The sequence below is a fragment of the Vigna unguiculata genome, chromosome 5, assembly GCF_037176805.1.
Source record: "Vigna unguiculata cultivar grain cowpea cultivar isolate G323 ecotype 2 chromosome 5, ASM3717680v1, whole genome shotgun sequence".
NCBI lineage: Eukaryota > Viridiplantae > Streptophyta > Magnoliopsida > Fabales > Fabaceae > Vigna > Vigna unguiculata.
This window is the reverse complement of record NC_140796.1, coordinates 49,230,392-49,255,309: the sequence shown is the minus strand read 5'-3', so window position 1 is coordinate 49,255,309 and position 24,918 is coordinate 49,230,392. Positions and strand designations below refer to the sequence as shown.

General features: G+C 28.9%; 1 protein-coding gene across 1 annotated transcript; it reads right to left on the bottom strand.

The window, feature by feature from the left end:
• Positions 1–3,117: 3,117 nt before the first annotated feature.
• Positions 3,118–16,617, bottom strand: LOC114185427 (cellulose synthase-like protein H1). Its single transcript, XM_028073141.2, has 9 exons — positions 16,231–16,617; positions 15,776–16,109; positions 8,637–8,756; positions 6,087–6,200; positions 5,764–5,976; positions 5,364–5,502; positions 5,038–5,213; positions 4,553–4,903; positions 3,118–3,846 (listed from the first exon to the last, which is right to left on the bottom strand). Exons 1-9 carry the CDS (start codon positions 16,485–16,487, stop codon positions 3,310–3,312), a joined length of 2,241 nt encoding a protein of 746 aa, XP_027928942.1. The 5' UTR covers positions 16,488–16,617; the 3' UTR covers positions 3,118–3,309.
• Positions 16,618–24,918: the final 8,301 nt, after the last annotated feature.

Genomic DNA, 24,918 nt, shown 5'->3' with positions numbered 1-24,918 from the left:
GTAAGAGAGAAACAAAGTGAATAGTAAGTGAACCAGAGATAATAATATTTTAATTTATTATTTATTATTTATATTTTATCTATCATTTTAATTATTTATTGTATTACTTACCATAGTATAATATAATGATTTAAATGTAATTAAAATAAATTAAAATATTATTATCCATAGTTAATAAATTAGTTTAGTACTGTTGATTCAGAATAATTTTTTTTTTAAATAGTCACTTTTTATTTCTCTCTCCAAAATTAATGTTGTCAAGCAAATTCATTTAGTTTTATTCAGTCGGTTTCATTAATCAACCAGACAATAAGAGACGTAGCAATGGCAACAGATATGGTCTACGATCCGTTAGTCTAGTTTGGTGGGTTCTATTACAATTTTTAATCCGTTAGTCTATTTTATTTGGTTCGTTCGCAGGTTAGAGATGAAAGGGCGTCCTTTTTTTAAATAAAATATAATTTAAAAATTATTATTGTATAATATTATTTTTTTAATGAGATAAATAAATAATAATATTATAATTTAAACTATCAAGATTTATAAATTAAGTTTTACTTATTAATTATAATACAATATTTTAACAAATAAATGTAAATAATCTTTTTAAAATTTTCTAATTAAAAATATTAATTAATCAATTAAAACTTAAAATTTATTCACGGTATACTTTTAATATATTCATCTATAGTTATAATTGAAAAAAGCTTTAGAAAATAAAGATTAAATATATTTTTGTCCTTTATTTTAATAATATTTGAAATTAGATTTTTAAAAAAATTTAAATAAATTTAGTTTATTATCTTAGATCTAATTCTTTTAATTAACTAAATTTTATTAATTTTATTTGACGTTTCAAATATATTTTTCAGGTAACATAGAAACGTCAAATAAATTTACAAAAATTTAATTTAGAAGATTAAGTCCATGCATTTAAAGAGTTGAGACACTAAACTAATTCAAAACTTTTTAAAAAAATTAATTCTAATTTTTAAAAACAAAAATATATTTAACTCTAGAAAAAACAAGTCAACTTTTAACTTATAAAATTCTCGGAACGTGTATTTTATAACATAGATCAATAGTAACCGAATCGAAACAGTTGAACTGAGTCATATTGTCATTTCTGAAAATAGTATATTTGATTCATATTAAGAGAACTATTAAAATATGTAGGGGTAATTTTTAAAGTGTTTTTAAATGATTTTTTATTTATTTTTAGGTAGATATTGGAATTTGAATTGAAAGTGGATGATCGAGATGTTTTAGTAAAAAAGGGAGGGTTTGTAGTTTCATGGGTTGGCCTCATAAATGTAATTAATTGTTACATAGATGGTTGGGAACATGGTCATGTGTCCACCTTCTGTCAATCTGTTATTTCGTCGTACAAGTTTTATGGCAATTTAAAATCACCAATAAAATAGGTACTCTTTAAGCGCTCAAAATGAGTGGGGTTATTTATCATCAATTGAGTTTGAGTCATGATCGATGGGCAGTCCAAATTCACTATTAAATTATTTTTTCTTTATTGACCTATTCAGTCAAAAAAGTCTTAATATCAAGTAGGCTATTGTGCTTGTTAGTATTTATTAAGACTATAAATAGACTAAGCAATGATACTTTTGTTGCAAGTTTCATGGTGAATGCTATGTGACAACCACATATAACCAAGCAAAAGGGGACACTGGTAATCATTATATGCCACTTAACAAGTCCACATAACGTCACGTGATGCAAATTAAGAGACCCAAAACACAGTTTATCCCAGAAGTAACAGTAATAATGAAATAAAGAAAAGAAGAAGAAGAAGCAGATCTAAATTGGAAGCACATGAGTGATGAAAGCAGTTATTTTGAAGATTTTGAATGCAGAAAAAGGAAAAGGGTAAAAGGGGTGGAATTGAATTAGAGGGAAAGTATATACCTTGGGGAATGGAAATGATGGGTTGGGAAGAGCAATCACAGACGCAGGGAGTGCAAGAAGAAGAAGAATGGTTGATGAGTTCGATGAGGTGCCAGTAGAGAGGGGGACCCACTATGTAGCCGGCAATGGACATCGCCACCACCCACAAACCAAACCTCACCACAACGCCGCCGCAATTCATCTCTCTCACAAACTCTGCACTCTGAATTATGCTGTGCAGAAAAGAGTGAAAGAAGAGAGAAATTGAAGTCGGCAATGGTAGACAAACACTTTAAACAACCCCCTCTTTTTTTTTTTTCTTCTTCTGTATTTATTCTTACGTGTCTCATTTAATTCTTTAATAAATATATTTTTATCTTATCGTAGTACTAAAATATACTTTAAAAAGTGACTTTATTTCAACACATTCTCACAATAATAAAAAAAAAGAAAAATTGTATGAATATCTTACATTGTTGTTTTTGGGCTATGTTTTTTTTCTCCCCTCGAATATCGTTGTCTCTGTGTTGTTTATTTATAATGTTTTTGACTTTTTAAGAGACATTGGTTGTTCCACCACCGAGCCTAATTAAGTTTCCGTTACACTTGCATTTTGGATATTAAAACTTCTGTGCTCTCCTAACTAACTTTTCAAAAATTTTGTATTAAGTTTAGGTTTTAATTTTATACTATTAAATTTAAAATTTCTTCTGTGAAAGAAAGAACAAATGAAAGGGATTACGTTCACATGTTTTCTTCTCTTTTATTGCGAGAACTATATATCATGTGTTTAAATTGCAGGAAAAATATTAAACATATTTTTATGATAAATTCAGTTTCTCTAAAATGAAAATTTTATTATGTGATAATTATTAAAAAATAATGATTAAGATGGCAATAAATATGTGTGCATGATAAATGACAAAGTTTTTAAACTTTTGACTATTAATTAATTTTCCAATCCTTTAAAGAATACATCTTAATTTTTATTCATGACTCCTCATTAGTTTAAATCTCTCAAGTGTTTTTCCTTAGAAAAAAATTTCAACCATCATACTAAAACTGATGATTTGTGCTGGTGGCTAGTTCAAACAAAAATAATCATTGTGGTAAAACTTAACTACGATTATAAAATAAAAAGAAATATAATAAGATAATTAATGGAAACAAACATATCTATCTATAGTAAAAACTGTAATAAAACTTAACTTGATTACTGTATCAATTAATGTATTCTAACAGTTGAACCATACAATAAGAAGAATATGAAGTAGCAAAATACATTAAAAACAAGAAAAATCGTATTTTGATTCTTAGAATTTGACTCTCATATTCTCTTATGTGATTTAGTCTGAAATATTGATTAATTTTTTATTTTGTCATGAAATTAACCGGCACGAGTCATCCTTAATAAGCTCTGCAAAAGTACACGAAAAGGAAAGTCAAGAGCACTGACTTGCATACGGTGGATAAGGGAATTCCATATTTTCCTTTGCCAAATAAACCTTTGAAAAATGGCCAGTAGCACACAACCAAAATAGAACAGCAAAACACTTCTCCTATGCCAGATCCATCACCATTTCTAACAGGTGTTTCCCATCCCAACAACTTGGTGACCAGTGCTATGAGTTGAATAAGCAAAATAGTTGTGCCAGGCACAAAAATTGGAGACTTGTTGAAAGTGAATCTACCGTTGTTTTCGTTAGCACCCTCGTTGGATGATGGTTGCTCTTTTTTTGTTATTTCAAACACATTATCTGATATTCTGAATAGCTTAAGCAGGACGTGCAAAAATCCAAAAAACCAAGCATTCGTGGTGGTTATCCTTGCCATTCTTTGACTGTTCCACCATGTTCGCATTGACAACCCTGTTCTCAAGTACTCTACAAGAGTAGTTATGTGGTAAATCACAAACATAGTCACAAGAATCCATTGTCCAAGTTCCTGCCGACCATTGAAACAGCGAGAAAAATGTGCATTTAGTAAATAATTGGATATGAAGTAATATTTTGAAATTTGTGTAACTATCTTAAAACTCTTGTACCTTTTTACAGCATTCTAAGAAAGCACCAAGTAAACAATAAAAGTAGGTTGATGGAAGAATAAGAGATTGTTTAAATGTTAAGGTTCTAAATCATGGATATATGCATGCATGTTCTTAAGAATTATACCTTAATCTAACTCGATCTCTCAAAATGGATCACTAAAATAACATTTGCATTTATTTGTATAATGTTAAATTTATCTTATTTACAATTGATATGAGATTTTCAACACACTTCTCACCTCAAGATATATACATCTAAAACATATAATTAAATGACATGATAAGTTCAATAAATAATAAATTTTACTAAGACAGACTTGAAATAACTTTAATATCATCCTAAATAGACCTGATGTTTAACTTAATCCTGTAAACTCGAGGTAAAGTAAGATTTGAACTTAATATACTTTAATTTCATCATATTTTTAGTCGAGACATCTGACATCAATAATTATATTACAAGAACGTGCTGAGGATTATGCAAGCTAAATTTTTGACTGTGAAGAGATTTATATTTTATGAAAATTGAAGTGTAATTAGTCAATATGAATAAAAATGACTTTATCTATGAGTTTGAAATGTGCATGTAATCTAAGTTCATACCTTGGGCAAGAAAGTAGAGTTGTTGATGATGCAATAAGCAGGGAGAAGAGTGTAGCATATTTCAGGAACAGGTCGTAAGCCCCAAGTGATTACCCAAAGATAGCCCAAGCACTGTCTGAATTGGAGGTTACCAAACAGGGTTAAAAAAATTGGATTGTTTTTGCTTAGGAGAATATCAAGCAACCCTGAGGTCCATCTCTTTTGTTGACTCATTACACTTATCACATCTTGAGGTGAACAACCCATAAACGCTATAAGCTCTGGTGAACAAGTTTCAGATCTCCAACCTTTTGCGTGAATTTTCAGCCCTAGAAGTGCATCTTCTGATGTTGATCCATACATCCAACCCACCTAATTAACATTTTTTTCAACTACTCAAAATTAACACTAATCATAGAAAAAGTTGACTTGTTCAACAACAAATTATCTTTTAATTACATTTTTTGTGTTTGTTTTGGTGAATACTTGTTTTCTCTTTTTCTTACCTGTTTACCCCAAGCAGTGCCGTACTCAAATTCACAACTACCAACTTCTTTCGCTGCCTCAACATTTTTCCAAATATTATTATTGGAAGCCAATGTCTTCCCTTCCAAAGCATTAGTAGCTGATTCCACAAACCTCTTTGAACTTCCAAATATTCTTTCCTTTTCTGAGAGTTTCCCTGCGCACACATTTACATTGGAACATGTATATCAGATAAATATCATTTCCAAAATTGAAGTTTCTTATCAGTTGACAAAAATATCTAGACCTTTTGAAACTCAGAATGAGTATAACAATGTTATAAACGATAACAGTGAAATCAAAGTACCATCAGTGATATCATCATGCTTCTTTCCATTTCGAATGTGATGATCAGGAGAAAGGCCATAAATTACTTGTCTTCTATGCAAGCAATTTGTTCCTACGTAAAATATTCCTTGGATCCCTGCTAACCCACGACCTAGGTACTGCATTACACAGAAGGAGGTTGTGTTAACTTTTTTTTATCAGTAAATTTTAGTTGTTAGTATTTTTTAATGGTAAAGTTGAATCTACATTCTCTAATTTTCCTTTCAAACTCACAAGTGAATCTTATAATTCTCAAATGTTAATGAGAACTTAAACCTAAAATTTCTCTCATTCTCCTTTTCAACTTTATCATTAAGTCAACCTTGTTACTTGTGGTTCTTGGGCGGTTCATAATAACGCTTTTGTGAAACTTGACTCACCAGAAACGCTGCCACAAGTTGATTTCCAAAAGGGTCATCCTTCAAGCCATCGTCGTATTGCTGTATACATTGTGCAAATGCAACTTCTTTCTCTCCCTTTGAATCTAGCAAAATGCAGAGAGCGTGTAGAACAATCTTTGGATTATGAACATACACTTCACAGTCTACGTTCAGGATAAAAGGAGCATTTGTCATCACTCCAGAAACTCTTGTCTGTTCATGATACAAAAAATGTGTAAGAATTCTGAATACAAAATAATGATACACGTTACTATAGTAGTAACAGAATAATATGTTCTTAATTAAGAAGAAAAGAAACTGACCAACACATTCATGGCACCAGCTTTATGATGATGTGGATGTTCCTGCTTCTTTTCTCTAGATACGTACACTAAGTGTGGCAACTCGTCCGAAAGACCTTTGTTTTCGCATATTACCTAATAACATGTGCAAAAATATTTGTTTTTGCATGTTATATGACAACAGTGCAAAAATATTTCTTTGGAAGACGATGATACTTTGAGTATTAAATTTTGACAACTTTCCTTTTTAACATGATATGTCTTTTTTAAATAGTTTTAAAATATTGTAATGAGAAAAAAGAAAAATGGAAGCTATATCAAGAAGTGAAGCAAACCTTTACCGATATGATATCATCGAAACAAAATATAAAAATCAAATATCTTTGAGTTTAATTTTATTCTAATTTAATGTCAAGTTCAAATTAATATTTTATAGTTCGATTTAGATGAGCTTTTATGATTTCTTTTTACTAATGTACAATTGTTAAGCTTTTAAAAATATTAAAATAAATATTTGTAAAAGAATTATTAAACATTTAATAATAAAAATGGTGGAATAAACGCATAAAATTTGAGTTTACTTTATAATAATTATTATATTTACAAATAAATTATATAATATTATAACTAAAAGGTAGAACATAAAATTAATATTAAATTTTTTAGAACTATAAATTTAGTATAAATAAAATAGTAATAAAGATACAAATCATATCTTTAGTTTTTTTTAAGAGAAAAATCAATAATAATAAGTGGTGAACAAATTCATATAATATAAGAAATTACGATGTATTTCGATTCAAAATTATAAGCCAATAATTTTATAATTTTTATTTATTTATATATAATCAACTGTGATCAAAATAAATCATTAACTCTAATATTATTAAGATTTTTTTTTTTCGAGAGGAGAATTTGGAAATATTTGATATCAGAGGATCATAGATAAACTCATGTAAGAGATTCAAATATCACTTTCAATTTAAAAACTTAATATAATAAATTTTTTTATCTTTCTAGCTAAATATTAATAATTTTACACATTTTTACCGATATAAAATTTCCAACTCGTCTTAAATTCCTAGCATATATTTCTATTAATTACTTAATTTTTAAAAAGACGATTATATTTAAATAAATAAATAGTTTATTTTTATTTAAATTAAATACAAATTTTTTGGTTGAAGAAAAAGTAAACCCAACAAATTAAAAAAATATTAATTAATTTAACATTTGTTACATCGATTTTTAATTATTATTTTTATATCGGATATATGAAGCATTAATGAATGTAAAAAAAATCTGTATCTTGTAGATAAAATTCGTAAGGCTAGTAAATGAATATTAAAAATGGATATCTATGTTAATGGGACGGGTACGGGTATCATAAATTTAAATTCGTATCCGTGAAAACTCGTATTGTTATACCATAATTTAAATTAAATAAATAAATATGATTAAAACTTTAAACATTCATTTTGAATGAGTTCTTTTATCAATTGGTATTAAAAAATCTCTAAATCTTTGTAAATCGTCATTAAATGCTATTTAAATATGTTATTAGCACTTTATTTGAAATTTATGAATATTATGCATTGTATTTTTAGTTGAATTTATAATTAAAATATGTTGTTAAATATGAAAAATTTCTTTTGTAAATACCCGCAGGTACCCGTAGATATATGTGGATTTAAAAAAAAAATATGCAGGTACCCGCATAACGAATACCCGTACGGATATGGATACGGGTACGAGACAAATATTTATACAACGGGCAGGATACGAGAGAGTTACTACCCATACCCTACCCGCTTTGTTGACATTCCTAATCAATACTTCAATTTGGGTCAGGTATCCGTAACACATCTGTATTCGATACTTTAGAATAATTTATCGATAATTATCAATAAAGTATCTAATTTATAAAATAGTATTACTTGTATGATGATAATAATTTATAATTTTTTATGTTAACAATTTTAATATATATAATTTTAATTTAGATTCACACAATAACAATAATATATTTACTACATTTTTAAGAATTATTATATATTTTTTAGTATACATATTATATATTATATTCTACTATTTTTAAAATAAATATATCGGTCAAATATCTATCATAGCCAATGTATGATATTCATGAATCATGAGATCAGATTGAATTTTCAATACTTTTAACATTGAGTGTAAACGAAAACTCAGTTATCATCACATTTTTTAGTTATAAAAATTAAAATAACGAGATTTGCAATATTTCAGACGGCCAATCCATTATCTATTGCACCACTATAGCTTAGAAAGTACTTTTAACACGTATTTAGCTGTATATTGTTGTAATATGTTAAAACAGTTTTGTTATAATAGTTTTATTTTTCAGTGAATATATTATATTGCGTAAGAAAAAAAATAATTTAAGCGAAATTAAAATAAATATTAATATTTTATTGAAATATAATAATTTCAGTAAATTTAATTTTTTTTTAAATATAAGGAAAACGAATTGACAGAGTAGGAAAAGAGAAGTACATATATTTATGTTGTTAAGTGCAATAATTTATGATGTACCTTAATTACGGTTGGATGGTTTTTAAGCTGTGTATCAGAGAAGATAGCAAATTCTCCTATAAGTGGAATGGATTCATTTGCTGCATTCATAATTTTACTGCAGAGGTCCTCATACTCATTCTGCAAACAAAAGACAAACAGATATAAGGTTAGATGAAGTTTTGAATATATTAATTAATATCAGATAATTAAATATTTTATTGTTATAAAATAAAGGTAATAAGAGAGACAAAGGAGAGGAAGAATAGAGAATGAGAGAGTAGGGAGCAACTTCTGTTTTTATGTGTGTCTCATTACTGATAGGACGAGTCCTATTTATAGGTACAATATGGTAACCCAGAAAGGATATAAAATCAAATAGTAAATACAAAATATTACATCATAAAGAGTAATGAATAATATGATTATCAATCATATGAGTAATTGTATAAATCAATGGACGACCATTAATTCATAACACTCCCCCTTGGGTGTCCATTGATAAAAGAATGTGCCTCGTTAAAACCTTACTAGGAAAAACCCTTTGGGATAAAAACCTAGTGAAGGAAAAAGAGTACATCATTCTATATAATATTGTTCTTTGCATCTTCTAATTTCTCCCCCTCATGTAAACTTACATCATTAAGATGGCGGAGTCCAATCCTATGAACCAATTGCTCAAAAGTTCTCCTTGGCAAAGACTTTGTAAATAAATCTGCTAGATTTTCACATGAGCGAATCTTTTGGATCTCTACATCACCATTTCTTTGAAGATCATGAGTGAAAAAGAATTTTGGAAGAATATGTTTTGTTCTGTCTCCTTTAATATATCCTTCTTTCAATTGAGCAATGCATGCACTATTGTCTTCATATATCGTTGTTGGTTTCATTTTTCCCAAGGATAAACCACAAGTTTGTCGCACATGTTGAATTATAGACCTTAACCAAACACATTCACGACTTGCCTCATGTAATGCTAAAATTTCTGCATGATTTGACGATGTTGCTGTTATTGTTTGTTTCACAGATCGCCATGAAATCGCTGTGCCACCACATGTGAACAAATATCCTGTTTGTGATCGACCATTATGAGGATCTGATAAATAACCTGCATCTGCATAACCCATTAGATCTAATTTTGAATCATTTGGGTAAAACAAGCCCATATTCATAGTGCCTTTAAGGTAACGGAGTATTTGTTTTACTCCATTCCAATGTCTTCTTGTAGGTGAAGAACTATATCTTGCTAACAAATTTACAGCAAATGCTATATCGGGTCGAGTATAATTAGCAAGATACATTAGTGCTCCTATAGCACTAAGATATGGTACTTCAGGACCAAGTAGTTCTTCATCTTTTTCTTGAGGTCTAAAAGGGTCTTTATCAACATCTAATGACCTCACCACCATTGGAGTGCATAGTGAATGTGATTTGTCCATATAGAACTTTTTAAGCACTTTCGTTATATAAGTTTCTTGATGTACAAGAACACCTTTGTTTAAATACTCAATTTGTAATCCCAAACAAAACTTTGTCCTTCCAAGATCCTTCATCTCAAATTCTTTCTTTAAACAATCAATTGCCTTTGTGAGCTCATTAGGAGTTCCAACTATGTTTATGTCATCTACATAAACAGCAATTATGGCAAATTCATTCTCGGATCTTTTCATATAAATACAAGGACAAATAGGGTCATTTTTATACCCTTCCTTTAATAAGTACTCACTTAGACGGTTATACCACATACGTCCTGATTGTTTCAATCCATAAAGGGACTTATTCAATTTTATTGAATAATCCTTTTTAGAATTTGCTTTGTTGGGCACATTAAATCCTTCAGGGAGTTTCATATAAATATCATTTTCCAAAGAGCCATACAAATAGGCTGTAACAACATCCATGAGGTGCAAATTCAAACCTTCTTGTGCAACAAGGCTAATTAAATATCTAAATGTTGTTGCATCCAATACTGGAGAATATGTCTCCTCAAAATCAATACCAGGTCTTTGTGAAAAACCTTGAGCAACTAACCGTGCTTTGTATCTAACAATTTCACCATTCTCATTTCGTTTTTGTACAAAAACCCATCTGTACCCAATAGGTTTTATACCCTCAGGTGTGCGAACTACAGGTCCAAAAACCTTTCGTTTAGCAAGCGAATCTAATTCTGCTTGGATTGCATCTTTCCATTTTGGCCAATCATTTCTTTGCCGACAATCTTCAATTGTCATTGGTTCTTGATCATCATTGTCACTTATGACATCCTTTGCTACATTATATGCAAAAACCTCGTCAATATTGACTTTATTTCGATTCCATATTTTATGATTCATGACATAATTTATTGAGATCTCATCATTTTCAACAATTTCAGGTACCTGAGGTTCTTCTGGAACCGAATCATTGATTATGTCAAAAGAATCTTTTGGGACTTTTACCCCCTCGATTAGGCCATCTTGCCTTTTTTCCCTTTTTCTCACACAAGGATTTTTATCTTTGGAACCCAAAGGCCTACCACGCTTTAGGCGTGTTTGAGATTCATTTGCTATATTAGATTGTCCAACAGGAATATCAATTCTGATTGGAGTATTAGCAGCGGGTATATGCGACTTAGTTACCCTTTTTGTGTCAGTAAAAGCATCTGGTAATTGGTTGGCCAATTTTTGTAAATGAATTATCCGTTGAACTTCTAGTTCACACTCTTTTGTACGAGGATCAAGATGAGATAATGATAATTCATTCCAACCAATATCTTTTTCCAGTTTCTTTCTTTCTCCCCCTAACGTTGGAAAAATTGATTCATCAAAATGACTATCAACAAATCGAGCTGTAAATAAGTCACCTGTTGATGGTTCAAGATATTTTATTATCGATGGAGAATCATATCCAACATATATTCCCAAACGTCTTTGAGGACCCATCATAGTCCTTTTTGGTGGGGAAATTGGGACATATACAGCACACCCAAAAATTCTTAAATGAGAAATATTTGGTTGTTGACCAAAAACCAACTGTAAAGGAGAGTATTTGTGATAACTTGTTGGTCTGATGCGAATCAATACTGCAGCATGCAGAATTGCATATCCCCAAGTAGTCATTGGAAGATTAGCTTTCATAAGTAAAGGTCGTGCAATCAATTTTAGACGTTTTATCAATGATTCTGCAAGTCCATTTTGAGTATGAACATGTGCTACTGGATGTTCAACTTCAATTCCAATTGACATACAATACTCATTAAAAGCATGAGATGTAAATTCACCAGCATTATCAAGACGAATTTTCTTAATTGGATAATCTGGGAAGTGGGCTCTTAACTTGATCAATTGTGCTAATAACTTAGCAAATGCTTGATTTCGAGTTGATAGTAAACAAATATGTGACCATCTAGTGGACGCATCAATTAATACCATGAAATATCTAAATGATCCACATGGTGGGTGTATTGGACCACAAATATCACCTTGTATTCGTTCTAAAAATGAGATTGACTCATTTCTAATTTTTTCTGGTGATGGTCTTATTATCAATTTTCCCTGCGAACATGCAGTACATGAGAAATCATTGGACTGAAGAAGCTTTTGACTTTTAAGTGGATGTCCACATGAGTTTTCAGCTATTTTTCGCATCATGATATATCCAGGATGACCCAACCGATCATGCCAAACAAGAAATTCATTCTTATTTGTAAGCTTCTGGCTTACAATAACATGCGTCTCAATCGCATTAATATATGTGTAGTACAAGCCATAAGAGAAGGCTGATAATTTCTCCAATACACATTTTTTATTTGACTCAATTTGAGTGATATAAAGATATTCAACATCTCCTTCATTATTTGTCTCAATATGATATCCATTTAGACGAATATCCTTGAAACTTAATAAGTTTCTATTGGACTTAGGAGAATAAAATGCATTTTTAATATGCAATCTTGTACCTCTTGGCAGAAGTACTGTAGCTCTTCCAGAGCCTTCAATTATATTTGTAGTACCAGAAATAGTACTAACATTGACTTCTCGCATTACCAAAGTAGAGAAAAATTTATTACTCTTGAGAATTGTATGAGTTGTTGCACTATCAGCAAGGCACAGATCCTCATCATTGGTGTTAATGCCAATATTCATTCTTCATATAAACATAAATATCAATATTAGAGATTACTTTGTAAGAGGAGAGAAAGAAAAAAAAAAAATAAAATAGAGGATTTTATTCATAAAAACATAAAAACTTGTACATATAAAAGCAACATGAATTAAATATAAAACATTGTCTTAAAAATTAATCATAAAATAAAACTATTTTCTAACACTCCCATCACCAATAAGGTGATCAATGCTTCCATCGGGTTTAGAAAAGAAATCACCAATATCAAGATGAGTAGTATCCATATGACCATAATCAGAATCACCATCTTCATAAGCAAAGTGTGTTTCTACATTCTTCTTTTTAAGTGATTCTTGGTAGAGTTCAACAAGATGCTTTGGTGTATAACAGGCACGGGTCCAATGACCTTTACTACCACAACGGTAACATATATTTTCAGCCTTTTTGCCATTATTTTCACCCCTTTCTTTTTCCTTTTTCGCATTCTTGTTCCACTTCTGTTGATGAAGTTTCTCTTTGAAAATTTCCTTTATAACCATGTCCACGACCATGATTAATAGCACGACCACGACCACGACCATGGCTACGACCACGGCCAAAATTACGACCACGATTATTATTATGGTCTTGACCTCGTCCATGATTATATGGATCAGATGTTGCTGCATTCACTTCTGGGAATGGAGCAGAACCAGTTGGTCGGGCCTCATGATTTTTCATCAAGAGCTCATTATTTTGTTCAGCCACAAGAAGGCATGAAATCAATTCATAATATTGATTGCTCCATTCACTTCTGGGAATGGAGCAGATTAGGCGGATCTCATGATTTTTCATCAAAAGCTTTATTGCTTTGTCCAGCCAGCCATGCATAGGCATGAAATAAATTCACAATATTTGTGAAGTCTCTTTTCACAATATTTTTGTTATGAGCAAATTAGTTGCTTTATTTCTTTATTTAATGGTATCCCAATATCCATTGCATCTAAATATATTTCAACATTTAAAATCCAATATAAGGAATTCTTCCTTACAATATCAAGGGTCACAAATCCAAATTTTGCAACGTTTCGCGTGTTTAAAACTAACACATAAAATAATAATATTAATAATAATCATCATCATCAAAATAATAATATTAATAATAATCATCGTCATAATAAAAATATTATGACAGAGAATTTTGCAACGTTTCGCGTGTTTAAAACTAGCACATAAAATATTAATATAATCAAATTTCATGTATGAAATTATTAAAATCAAATAATAATAATAATAATAATATGACAGAGAAAAATAAATCAAACAATTATCATTACACAAAAAAAAGAAAATGAGATAAAGTTTGTGAATGAGAAAAAGATTAGAAAGAACCTCGGTTAAGGAATATAGAGCGTTGTTCTTAGGGAGAAAAAAAAAATATGCCTTCACGCTCAGTTGGATAACCCTCGTGCTGATAACGTGTTATAAAATAAAGGTAATAAGAGAGACAAAGGAGAGGAAGAATAGAGAATGAGAGAGTAGGGAGCAACTTCTGTTTTTATGTGTGTCTCATTACTGATAGGACGAGTCCTATTTATAGGTACAATATGGTAACCCAGAAAGGATATAAAATCAAATAGTAAATACAAAATATTACATCATAAAGAGTAATGAATAATATGATTATCAATCATATGAGTAATTGTATAAATCAATGGACGACCATTAATTCATAACATTTATAATATTATAAGTTTATACTTTTTAATTTATTTTAAATTTCTGTAATCTAACTTAAAAATAATAAATTCAAGTATATTTGTGAAGAAATTAGAATTTAAAATAGTTATCATTTCTTAATAAAATAAATAAATATTTTATTAAAATAAAAATAAATAATTAAGAAACTAATAAATAAGTGTCATATCAAATTAATAATAAAAAAACAATAACAACACAGCAATAACCCAAAAAAACTTAATCCCAATAACTCTTTTACTGTTGGATTCGAATATTATTTGGACAACAAGTTTATGAATATTTTTTTTTTAAGTTTTGGATGTTAATTTGAAATCTCTAGACAGAAAAATTACTCACAATAATGATGCTAGTTTAAATTATGCATATCTTTTTTTTTATAATTTTATTTATTGGTTTACTTTGAGTAATTAGTGCATTCTTGTTTATGCACTTGTTAGATATTCTTTATATTATTTTTATGATTGTGTAGATGAATTTCTTTTAATATACAACTCATAATTTTATTCTTTCATCAAGAAAGTTTTCCATAATAAAAACTTTGTATCTAGTTTTTTTTTATGTTATTATTTTTAAATAAAATACCATAAAGAAAAACTTTTAATTGGCTGTTAGCATAAATAAATATTTATTACAATTAATTTTGAACTAAAAATTGTAAGCAAAATCCATGGCATGTCTGCTTGTTAACAAGTTTCTATAGAAGTCTTAAATTTACTATACACAACAACTTTAATAAGATGAAAAGTGAGAGATTACCAGGTTTGATTTCAGAATTTTTGTGGTCGTTAACAAAATCAAGATGAAGATTTTCTATATAACAAATTTATTTAAATATTACGAAAATTGACAAGCCAAAAGGTCACGAAACAAGTTGTTCTGTCAACCGATGAATACTTTAAAATTAAAATGGTAAAAACTCCAAACGATTTATTTCATGAATATTTAGAAAAGAAAATTATTTTTTAATTTCTATTTCTTTTACTCTTATATTTTATTTACATTAATCAATCATACACATTAAATCATCATGTCAGAAATTAATCAATGATATTAAATCATCATGTCAGAAAATGAAAGACAAAAGTCTGAACAAAAAATACATGGTATCATTATTTATTTAGAAAAGTTAATTCGTCAGAAATAGTTATGAATACTTCGTTGTTAACATTTTGTACTAATTCAGTGCAAACTATTAACCGAACTTATCATAACTGCATACGACTTCATTCCTGATTTGTAAGTTTCCGTAATATATGAGCAAATTTACCCTAGAGATACATACAAAAAAAACCCAAGTTGAAAGTATATGATGTTACCTTGAGTCTTCGCCAGTCTTGAATAAATTGTGGTGAATCTTCATTGTTTGCAGGGTTGGTGTTGTTGGAGAAGTATCTGAAGGGCACTCTGAGTTGAATGTTGCACTTCTTACAAAAGGGTACCCAAAGCTTAGCAAAGTTAGAAGCTTGGAGAAGGGCATAGAAGTTAAGAGGGGAGCATCCATCATCAGAAACATAGCAAGCTAACTTGTTGGTAGGATAATCAAGTGCCAACAGAGACAACACAGTGTTGATTGTGATGATAGGTGGCTCAAGCACAGGGTCTGCAGTTGTCACAAATAGGTCAACTGCTGGAAGCTCAGCCTCAGGTACCCTGTCGGAAACACACATCTATTATATATGTAATAAAACAAACAAGCAGGGTCATATGTAGTACAACTTGACCAAACAGTATTAACTATAGACAAACATCATCATTATTATGACATTACTACCGAAGCAAGAGACTGTCTATGTAGGTTGTGGTGTGTGCAGGAGACCATTTGGTGTTGATGACGAGAATCCAAGTGAAAGTGAACCATGATTCGCATGTGACGGTAACGAAGAAAAGGAAGGTGTTGCTGTCATGCCGGAAAATACGATAACCAAGAAGCAGGAGAAGGAGGAACAGAATGAAGGAATCCATTGTTCTTGAAAACGTGTGCTTCACCCAAGTTTTATCATAAAGAGGGAGACTTTTTTCATTCGCCATGTTCAGGAAATCAATGGATGACTCAATGGCCGAAATGGGGTGAATGTGGCTTTATATTGTGACAGACCCTATTTCAGACGTCTTGAACACGCAGTTGCTTGATGATAAGGTAGGTTGAACGAGTGAAAGGAAATATAATGTGAGTAAGAAAGGGTAAGTTACATTCTGTGTATAAAGAAGAAACTAAAATAGTTGAACAAACTTGATCAAGTTACTGCATCTTTTCTTGTAAGAGAGAAACAAAGGGAATAGTAAGTCAACTACGGATAATAATATTTTTATTTTCTATTTTTTATTTATTTTTAATCTATCATTTTGATTACTTTTTAATTATTTATTCTAATTACTTACAATGATTTAATGATTTGATATAATGTGATGATTTAAATGTAATTAAAATGTTTTAATAGTTGAACAAACTTGATCAAGTTAGTGCATCTTTTCTTGTAAGAGAGAAACAAAGTGAATAATAAATCAACTACGGATAATAATATTTTATTTTTTTTATTTTTTATTTATTTTTAATCTATCATTTTGATTACTTTTTAATTATTTATTTTAATTACTTACGATGATTTAATGATTGGATATAATGTGATGATTTAAATCTAATTAAAATGTTTTAAAATATCGTTATCTTTGTTGTAGAATAATTTGTTATTTTTAAATAATCACTTTTTATTTTTCTCCAAAATTAATGTTGTTAAGAAAACTCATTTAATTTTAGGAAAATGATATGTTAATAATTATTTTTTAACAATTTATCTCACAACCTGACATGACAGTATTTTTTTATTTTTGAAATTTTTTGTTCACATTTTCACGTTGGATGCTTGAGTGCAAGAGAGAAAGAAAGGTTTGCTGGAATTACAAAAGTGAGAGAAGCAAGGACAGAGAGGGGAGTGGAAGTGGTGAGAGAAGTGGATAGCAGTTTGTGGTTTCTCCATCCTTAGGTTTGGTTTTCTCTCTTTTCCCCAAGTTTTTTCTTCCTCCATCTCCACAGTCTATTGTTCGTCACCCCTGTAATTTTCTCCTTCCTCCATGGCCGTAGTTTTCTTCTTCCTTCATTTTGCAAGTTTCTTGTTCGTTCGTTTTGGAAGATATTTTCGAACTAGGTTCGTCATTTCCCTTTTGGTGAAGCAGAAAAACTTTTGGGTTTACTCACTACAAAAATTTTTTGTATTCGTTGATGTTTGTGGAAATGAGGCATTTTTATTTTTGTTTTTGGTTAATATATGATAAAGTTTGGATTTTTTTTTTTTTTAAAACAGTGTTGTTCAAGATCGGATTGGTGAAGTAGGATTGGTGTTTCTCGTTCTACTGTGGTCTACGTTGGTGAAGAGGCACGAACCAAACATGTTAAATTCTCAAAATTTAAGTGCTACTACCTTTATGTGGGTGAGGGAAAACAATGTAATGCAGAAAAGTACAGGTTCACACTTACAATAACACAACTTTGCACTTAAACTGGAAGTTTTTCATATCCAATAAATTATAAACAATCTCCAAAATTTATAAACATTATTCCTTATCAATTGGTGTGAGTTAACTTTATTAATGAAGTGTATAATTTACTCACGCTACCAGACGAGATACTTATCATCCAAGCCAACAAGTGGAAACATTTTGTTCAAATCATATAACGCAGGTTAGCAGAAGGGGACTCTTGGGTTGGCACTTAAATTCTGGATCACTTGTCACACCACCACCTATTGAAATGGGTTCATGTTATACCAACCCACCTCATCCACGAACCAAACATGTTAAATTCTCAAAACATAAGGGCCACTACTTTTATGTGGGTGAGCGAAAACAATGTAATGCAGAAAAATTCAGTTTCGCACTTACAGTAACACAGGTTTGCACATAAAATTAAAGTTTTCCATATTCAATAAGTTTAAAAAAAATCTGCAAAATTTATTGTTAAAACTTCCTCTAACATCACTTAATTAACAAACTTTATAAATTATTGATGACACCAAGGGGTCTGTCCAGAAGGATACTTATAATCAAACTCAACCAGGGAAAAGGTGTTGTTTAAATCATTCAGCGTAGGTTAGCAGAACCCAACTTATTGCTTTGCACTTACACGTGGGATAACGACTGACAAAACCATTTCTTTAAATGGGTACACCTTATTCCAAACAACTTCAACCATGATGCAGTCATGTTAAATTCTAAAAACGTAATGGCTAATATGTAGAAAAATTCAGGTTTGCACTTATGAAACCCCTGCTTCGCACATAAATTAGAAACTTTTAATAATCTATATTAAATTTATGGGCATAAAATGTTTCCACTTGTTGGCTTGAATGATAAGTATTTTGTTTGGTGACATGAGTAAATTATACACTTCATTAATAAAGTTAACTCACACCAATTGATAAAGAATAATGTTTATAAATTTTGGAGATTGTTTATAATTTATTGGATATGAAAAACTTCCAGTTTAAGTGCAAAATTGTGTTATCGTAAGTGCGAACCTGTACTTTTTTCTGCATTACATTGTTTTTCCTCACCCACATAAAGGTAGTAGCATTTAAATTTTGAAAATTTAACATGTATGGTTCGTGCCTCTTCACCAATGTAGACCATAGCAGAATGAAAAACACTAATCATGTTTCACCAATCCAGTCTTGAACAACATTGTTTTAAAAAAAATCCAAACTTTATCATATATTAACCAAAAACAGAAATAAAAATGTCTCATTTGCACAAACATCAAGGAATACAACAAATTTGTTGTAGTGGGTAAACCCAGAACTTTTTCTACTCCACCAAAAGGGAGATGACGAACCCAGTCTGAAAATATCTTCCAAAACAAACGAACAAGAAACTTGCAGAATGAAGGAAGAAGAAAACTACGGCCATGGAAGAAGAAGAAAATTATAGGGGTGACGAACAATCGACTGCGGAGATGGAGGAAGAAAAAACTTAGAGGAAAGGGGGAAAATCAAACCTAGGGATGGAGAAACCACAAACTGCTCTTCACTTCTCTCACCACTTCCACTTCGCTCTCTCTCTACTTGCTTCTCTCACTTCTGTAATTCCAACAACCTTCCTTTTTCTATCTCGCACTCAAGTATCCAACGTAAAAATTTGAAAAAAAAATTTGAAAAAGAAAAAATCATTGCTATATCAGGTAGTAAGATAAATCGTTCAAAAACAATTGTTAACATATCATTTTTCTTAATTTTATTTAGTTGGTTTTGTTAATGAACCAGACAAGTAGAGACATAACAATGGCGACATATATGTTCCAGGAGGCCGATCTGTAAGTCTAGTTTAGTGGGTTCTATTACAATTTTGAATCCGTCGATCTATTTGATTCGGTTCGTTTGCAGATTAGAGATCAAAGGGTGTCCTTTTTTTAAATGAAAACTAAAATAAAAAATAATTTAAAAATTATTATTGTATAATATTACTTTTTTAATGAGATAAATAAATAATAATATTATAATTTAAATTATTAAGAATTGTAGATTAAGTTTTAATTATTAATTATGATTTAATATTTTAACAAATAAATGTAAATAATTATTTTCATTTTTTTCTAATTAAAAATATTAATTAATTAATTAAAACTTAAAATTTATTCACGGCATACTTTTAATATATTCGTCATAATTATAATCGAAATTTTTTTAGAAAATACAACTAAAATTAAATAAAAAATTAAATATGTTTTTGTCAATCAATTTTTAATAAAAATTGAAATTATGTTTTTAGATATTTTGAACAAATTTAGTTCATTATTTTTAGAAGTGCATAGATCTAGTTCTTTTAACCAACTAAATTTTATTAAATTTATTTGACGTTTCACATACATTTGTCAGTTTACATCAAAACGTCAACTAAACTTACAAAAATTTAGTTTAAAAAACTAAGTGCACGTATTTAAAGAATTGAGTGACTAAATTAATTTAAATTTTTTAAAAAACTGATTTTTATTTTCAATAAAAATTAAAGGACTAAAAATAAATTTAACCTTAAAAAAAACTAAACGTATCAGTTATCAAGTCAACTTTTTTTTTTAAATTTTCGGAATGTGTATTTTATAAGCCTAATCAAGTCAACCTTTAACTGTTAAAATTTTCGGTATGTGTATTTTATAAGCCTAATCTGGTTTTAACATAATCAATAGTATATGAATCGAAACAGTTGGATTGAGCCATCTTGCCATTTATGAAAATAGTATATTTGATTCCTTATTAAAAGACTATTAAAATATGTAGGGGTAATTTTTAAAGTGTGTTTTTAAAATGTTCTTTTATTTTTACTTTTATGTAGATATTGAAATTTGAATTGAAAGTGGATTATTGAGATGTTTTGGTAAAAAAGGCAGGGTTTGTAATTTCATGGGTTGGCCTCATAAAAGTAATTAATGATGTTACATAGATGGTTGGGAACATGGTCATGTGTCCACCTTCTGTCCATTTGTTACTTCGTGGTACAAGTTTTTATGGCAATTTAAAATCATCAATAGAATAGGTACTCTTTAGGCGCTCAAAATGAGCGGGGTCATTTATCAGAATTGAGTTGACTCTAGTATTTATAAATAAATTAAATTGTCAAATTATTAACTAAAATAGTTAATAGTTATGAAAAAAAAAACGAAAAGATATATGTTGTTGATAGATCGCATATTGATGTATTTTTAATAGGTTAAATTATTTTATTGGTTCACGTTTTTTTCAAAAATTTCAAATAGGTTTTAAGATTTTTTTTAGTTTCAATAAGTCCATATTTTTGAAAATGCGTAATAATTAGGTTCATTCCATTAGTATGATGATAATGGTGTTAAGGATGCACCATGTGTCAGCTCCTAATTTTATTTTATTTTTTGAATTTTTTTTGAATTTTTTTGAATTTTTTTTTTAAATTTTCTTAATTTTTTTAAATTATTTATGTCACATGTCACGTCAATATTTGTCATGTGTCAAGTCAATAAGGTGACACATGTCAAGTCATTGTCTGAATCTCAATTTGGTCTATATATTTGTTATTTTGATTATATTTCAGTCCATTATTTTTTAATTTTCAATTTCATCCTCTCTAAATTCAGACCAAATTTGATTTTTATATAAATTTTATAATGATATTTTTATTAAACATTTTAATAATAATTAGTTTATTTAAATTTTTATTTTACATTAAACTTTACTTATATTTTGTTTTAAAATATTTATTTTAACTTGTTACAAAATTGGTTTAAATAATTTATATACAAATGTTATAGTTGGTTTAAAAATAAAAATTTTATAAATTTAAATATAAAATTTTAAAACAAATTTTGTAAAAAGTTAAAATAAATATATTTAAAATTTTAAAATAAATGGACTAAAATATAATCAAAATAACAAATATGTGGACCAAATTGATATTCAAACAATGACTTGACATGTGTCACCTTACTTAACATGTGACATGAATAATTTAAAAAGAAAATCAAAAAATTCAAAAAAAAAAATAAAGAGCTAGCACGTGACACATCCTTAATATATTACCACCACACTAACAAAATAACTCAAATCAATAAAATATAAATTTAACTCGACTTAATTTAACTTAGGCGTTACCTAGCCTAATGTATTTGACTTTATCCAATCCAACCCTATAACAACTTTGGATTGATTTAAATATACCTAATCTTTGCATCACTCAACTTGACCAAAGTCTGACCGAACTTTACTAATATTCGATTTGGATTTCAAATAAGTTAATATTCGATTTGGATTTCAAATAAGTTATCGTTTTGATAATATATTAATCTTATGATTTTTTTTTGTATAAAATTTTTTGTCCTATGAACTATTGGCAGTGAAAAAGAAAAAGAAAATGTAAATGTAGAATTTGTATCTCTATACGTGTGACACACGTGCCTATGCTTGGTGTCAAACCTTCTAGAATTCAATCCATCCTTGTGCAGGCCCTCACTAACAAACTCAAATCACTGTACGTAATTACCTAAACGTGTTAACACAGACATAGAAACTACCTAATTTTTTAAGATACGTGGTGAATAAAATTTATGCTTTGTTTTAAGGAAATAAAAGAAATAAATTTTTAAATTTAAAAATGTAAAAATAATTATAAAGTAAAATGTATTTTTGTTTTTATTATTATTTTTATTTTGGCTTAAATATCTTTTTCGTCTTCATTTTTATAGTGTTTATTGCGGATAATCTCATTTTTACCAAATGTTTAAAATGGTCATCATTTTTGTAATTTGTGTTTAATTTAGTCCTTTTGTATGACACCGTTTAAATCAGTAACAGAGAGCATTGTACATGTAACACTGTTTATATTAAGTTGAATTGTAGTTCATTAGGTGTACAGTACAGTTGGATTAATAATGTTAAAATTCCAATTTGGGGCAAACTGTTCAATTAGGGATTGACGCTGCAATTAGAGATTCTGGTGGGTGGGAGGCGATTTCTGCATTCCCGATTTTCAGAGGAAGCAATTGGACATGGTGATTTCTTCGTTCGATTTCAAGTTTCCAAATAATTATCATTGACGAGGTAAGTACTTTGCTCTTGGGTTTAGGGTTTTCGGAATTGTGATAAAGTTTGCTGATTTCAACTAGTTGGGGTTAGAGTTTTCGTGATTATGTTTTGAGATTTCGTTGAACCACCAACATTGCAGGGAGTGCTACAACACTATTGCCTCCAACGATTACAACCAGAGGTAAAGGAAGAAGTTTGGGACTGTGACATACCTAGATAGTGGGATTGCAGGAAGAAGATTGCAACAAGGCACCAACACGAATTGGGAATGGAGGAAGAAGATTGCAGGAAGGCACCACCTGCCCAACAATTCATTCTCAAAACCCTAGCTAGCTCACCTATTTATCCCCAACTGTCTAATTACTACAGTTGTACTGTACACGTAATACACCACAACTCAACAACATAATACAAACAATGCATGTACAGTGCTCCGTTACAGATTTAAACGGCGTCACACAAACGGACTAAATTAAACACGAATTACGAGAATGATGATCATTTTAAACATTTGGTAAAAATAAGGTCATCCGCAACAAACACTACGAAAATGAGGACGAAAAAAGATATTTAAGCATTTTATTTTATTTTATTTATAAAAAATGTTAATAAGATACATCTTATATGATTAATGTAATATAACGTAATATAAGTTTTACGCATAACTTTTCTTATATTTGTAACATTTGTGTAAATGAAAGATTATTTTTTATTTTTCATATTTATTAAAAAAATGTTATGTGTCATTATTTTAAAATTGTTAATTTCTTTTTCTTTCTACAATAAACTAATTGAAGAAAGTACAAATTAAAAGTACTTTTTTTATAAACACTAGTTTTTTGTGTGTTGTTTAGGTTAGTGAATATATATTATATTAAAAAGATACAAAGGTTGAGAAAAGAAATAATGAATACTTTTAAAAATATAAAAATTGAACAATTTTAAAGTAAAAGTAAAGAGTAATCAACTTAAAAATAAAAAAGTTAGACGATTCAAAAAATATAAAGAATAGATGATTTTAAAATACAAAATATAGACAATTCCGAAAAATATAAGAAGAAAAGTTTCTAAATACATAAAGGATAAACAATGTAAAAAATGTAGAATAAATTATCTAAAAATACTAATGATAGATGATGTAGAAAAATACAAAGTATAAATCTAAAAATACAGAGCTTAAATGATGAAAAAAAAACTGTGAAAAGTAAATGATATGAAAATATAAAGTTTAAATCATTTAGAAAAATGTAAAGAGTATATGATATAAAAATATAAAGGTTAGAAAATTAAAAAAAAAAAGATTAGACTAATAAAACTAAAAAAGTTAAAAAAAAATCAAATTATAAAGAATAAATATTACAAAAATAAAAAAGTTAGATGATAAGAAAAAACTCAGTAAAATCATAAATGTCAGACGAAGCAAACAAAAAATATAAAGCTGATCTAAAAATATAAAGTATAAAAATATAAAACTGATGTAAATATTTAAAAAAAATTCAAAAAAAAAAATCATAAAAACGAGAAGCTGACACGTGACACATTTTTAACACCGTTATCATCATACTAACAAAATAGACCTAATTATTACGTATTTTAAAAAATATGAATATAAGTGAGACCAAAAAAATCTTAAAAGGATCTATTTGAGATTTTTGAAAAAAACGTGAACCAATAGAGTATTTTAACTAAATATATTTTCACAATGATGACTGCAAAATAACTACAATAGACGTTAGAGTAACTGAATGATATTTATTGATCACATATATAAGTAACTTTATTTAGTAGCTTTTAGTTCTTTCACAATAAATCTTGGATTCACCTTCTGAAGCTTTCAAGAGACCTTATTGAACAAGCACACATATTTAATCACCATAATTTGAAGTCATTGCTTCCAGTGAACTTCTCAACTTCGTACTTTG

Excerpts from the sequence above, each read along its gene's own strand:
- LOC114185427 (XM_028073141.2), bottom strand. The coding sequence starts at position 16,487 with ATGGCGAATGAAAAAAGTCTCCCTCTTTATGATAAAACTTGGGTGAAG. Across the intron at positions 4,904-5,037 it reads GCACTGCTTGGGGTAAACAG|GTGGGTTGGATGTATGGATC; the intron begins GTAAGAAAAAGA and ends AATGTTAATTAG. Across the intron at positions 3,847-4,552 it reads ACTCTACTTTCTTGCCCAAG|GAACTTGGACAATGGATTCT; the intron begins GTATGAACTTAG and ends AATGGTCGGCAG.